General features: G+C 45.3%; 1 protein-coding gene across 1 annotated transcript; it reads left to right on the top strand.

The window, feature by feature from the left end:
• The first annotated feature begins 233 nt into the window (after positions 1-233).
• Positions 234-1,316, top strand: LOC111876603 (uncharacterized). Its single transcript, XM_023873153.1, has 3 exons — positions 234-567; positions 685-1,115; positions 1,206-1,316. The coding sequence occupies exons 1-3, from the start codon at positions 234-236 to the stop codon at positions 1,314-1,316; spliced, it is 876 nt and encodes a 291-aa protein (XP_023728921.1).
• The last annotated feature ends 318 nt before the right edge of the window (positions 1,317-1,634 follow it).

The following is a 1,634-nucleotide window of genomic DNA, read 5'->3' as shown; positions in this document are numbered from 1 at the left end:
CCATTATCACCAAATGGGCAATGGATCGCAATCGTGTCCCTACTATGGCGAATTCCTTGTTTTCCTCCATCGCAACCTTTCATACGACGAAGATCATCATCACTGACCCCACAAAGTTTTCGTACATCGGATCAATTCCAGAAACCATGCTTGGTTGTATCTCTGCAGCCAGTAACGTACTTCAGCAGTACAGGAAGTGTAAAGTTGTTGGTTGACATGAACTTACGCTGGCGATGCTACGTTCAATTGAAGAAGCTGATAAACCTGCCAAAAGGGGCATGAAACCTGAATCACAAAATGAGGGTCCTATAACAAAACCATCCAAGGGCCAAACCCCCAAGAAGAGGAAAACTGATAAAGCTGCTCCTTCTCCTCCTCAACCTAAAAAGCAGAAGAAGCCTGCAAGGAGACTTATTCTTCAATCCTCCAGCGAGTCGGATTCAGAATGCGTTCCTCCTAACCAGAAGAAAGCTCTATCATCAGACTCTGAGAATGAAAGTTCAGATGAAGAGGCTTCGGGCCAAGGGGATACTCCACCTCGCTCCCCAACTCCAGAAATTCCGGTTCGTACATTGCCTCCTTCACCTCCACCTGTTACAATTCCTGCTTCTGTCCCTCATATCTCTCAAATAAACACCTCTAAACCCTTCACTTCAATACCTATTCCCACTCCCATTTTCACAGATACAACCTCTACCACCACTACAAAACCTACCTTCACTATTCCCAACCCTCCAGTAACCGAACCTACTTTTACAACCAAACCTCCACCAACAACCGAACCTCCAACTACTTCTAAACCCTTATCACCCACACCTTCTATAGAAACAACACCAATTTTGGGCGGTGAGGACTTGGAGTTCGACTCTACATACTTCAGTCCTTATCGAGTCCAGAGTGAGGATGATGATGATGGGCCTATCACCAAACGTCATCTCAAAGTGGTAAACGACAAGCCAGATCAACTGCTTTCCTCCTCTTCCTCCGAGGCTTATTCAGATGCTGCTTTAAAGGCCCTGTTCTCATCAGTTGTTGCAGAACATTCAGCCTCCTTAACTGCTGCAGCCAAGGCTATTGAAGCTTCCACTTCTCAGTGTCAACAGGCCTCTCGTGCTGTTGATGCCTCTACAAAGGAGTGCAAGGAAGCGACTACAAAAGTCGATAAACTAGTTTCCCAGGCTCACATCTTTTTAGACTCTTTGCAGGCTACTGCTGCCAAGAATGCTGCTATAGTTAATTCTTCTATAGAATCTCTTCAACAAACTCTACAGTTTGAATGCTCGAAGGTTAAAGCAGCACGCCTTGCTATTCAATAGGCGAGTGAAGCGTTCCATGCTAATGTCAGCGAACGCTTATCTCAACTTGAAGCAGACTTAGCTATGGAAAACGGTGTTATGGATGAGCTTGCCAGACGTACAAATCAGCTTAAATTGCAAACTCACAAGCTAAAAACTGCTCATGCTGAGATTGATGACCTCAAGTCATAGAAGGAGGTAATTAGGAGTTCTGCTGCAGACATTCACTCCATCCTTCTTCATCTAATTAAAGTTCATGATCCCCTTGTCACTATCACCACCCGAAGGCATTTAGCAGAAAAGCTCCGACCGGCACTAGACGTCCTTAGTCGTATCGAG

The sequence above is a fragment of the Lactuca sativa genome, chromosome 5, assembly GCF_002870075.4.
Source record: "Lactuca sativa cultivar Salinas chromosome 5, Lsat_Salinas_v11, whole genome shotgun sequence".
Classification (NCBI taxonomy): domain Eukaryota; kingdom Viridiplantae; phylum Streptophyta; class Magnoliopsida; order Asterales; family Asteraceae; genus Lactuca; species Lactuca sativa.
Note: the sequence above shows the minus strand (reverse complement) of the source record. Positions and strands in the feature narration are given on the sequence as shown.

What these genes read in the sequence shown, in the direction of transcription:
- LOC111876603 (XM_023873153.1), top strand. Translation starts at nt 234, where the DNA reads ATGCTACGTTCAATTGAAGAAGCTGATAAACCTGCCAAAAGGGGCATG. An exon ending in AACTCCAGAAATTCCGGTTC is followed by an intron (nt 568 to 684) that starts GTACATTGCCTC and finishes CCATTTTCACAG; the next exon opens with ATACAACCTCTACCACCACT. An exon ending in GTCAACAGGCCTCTCGTGCT is followed by an intron (nt 1,116 to 1,205) that starts GTTGATGCCTCT and finishes GACTCTTTGCAG; the next exon opens with GCTACTGCTGCCAAGAATGC.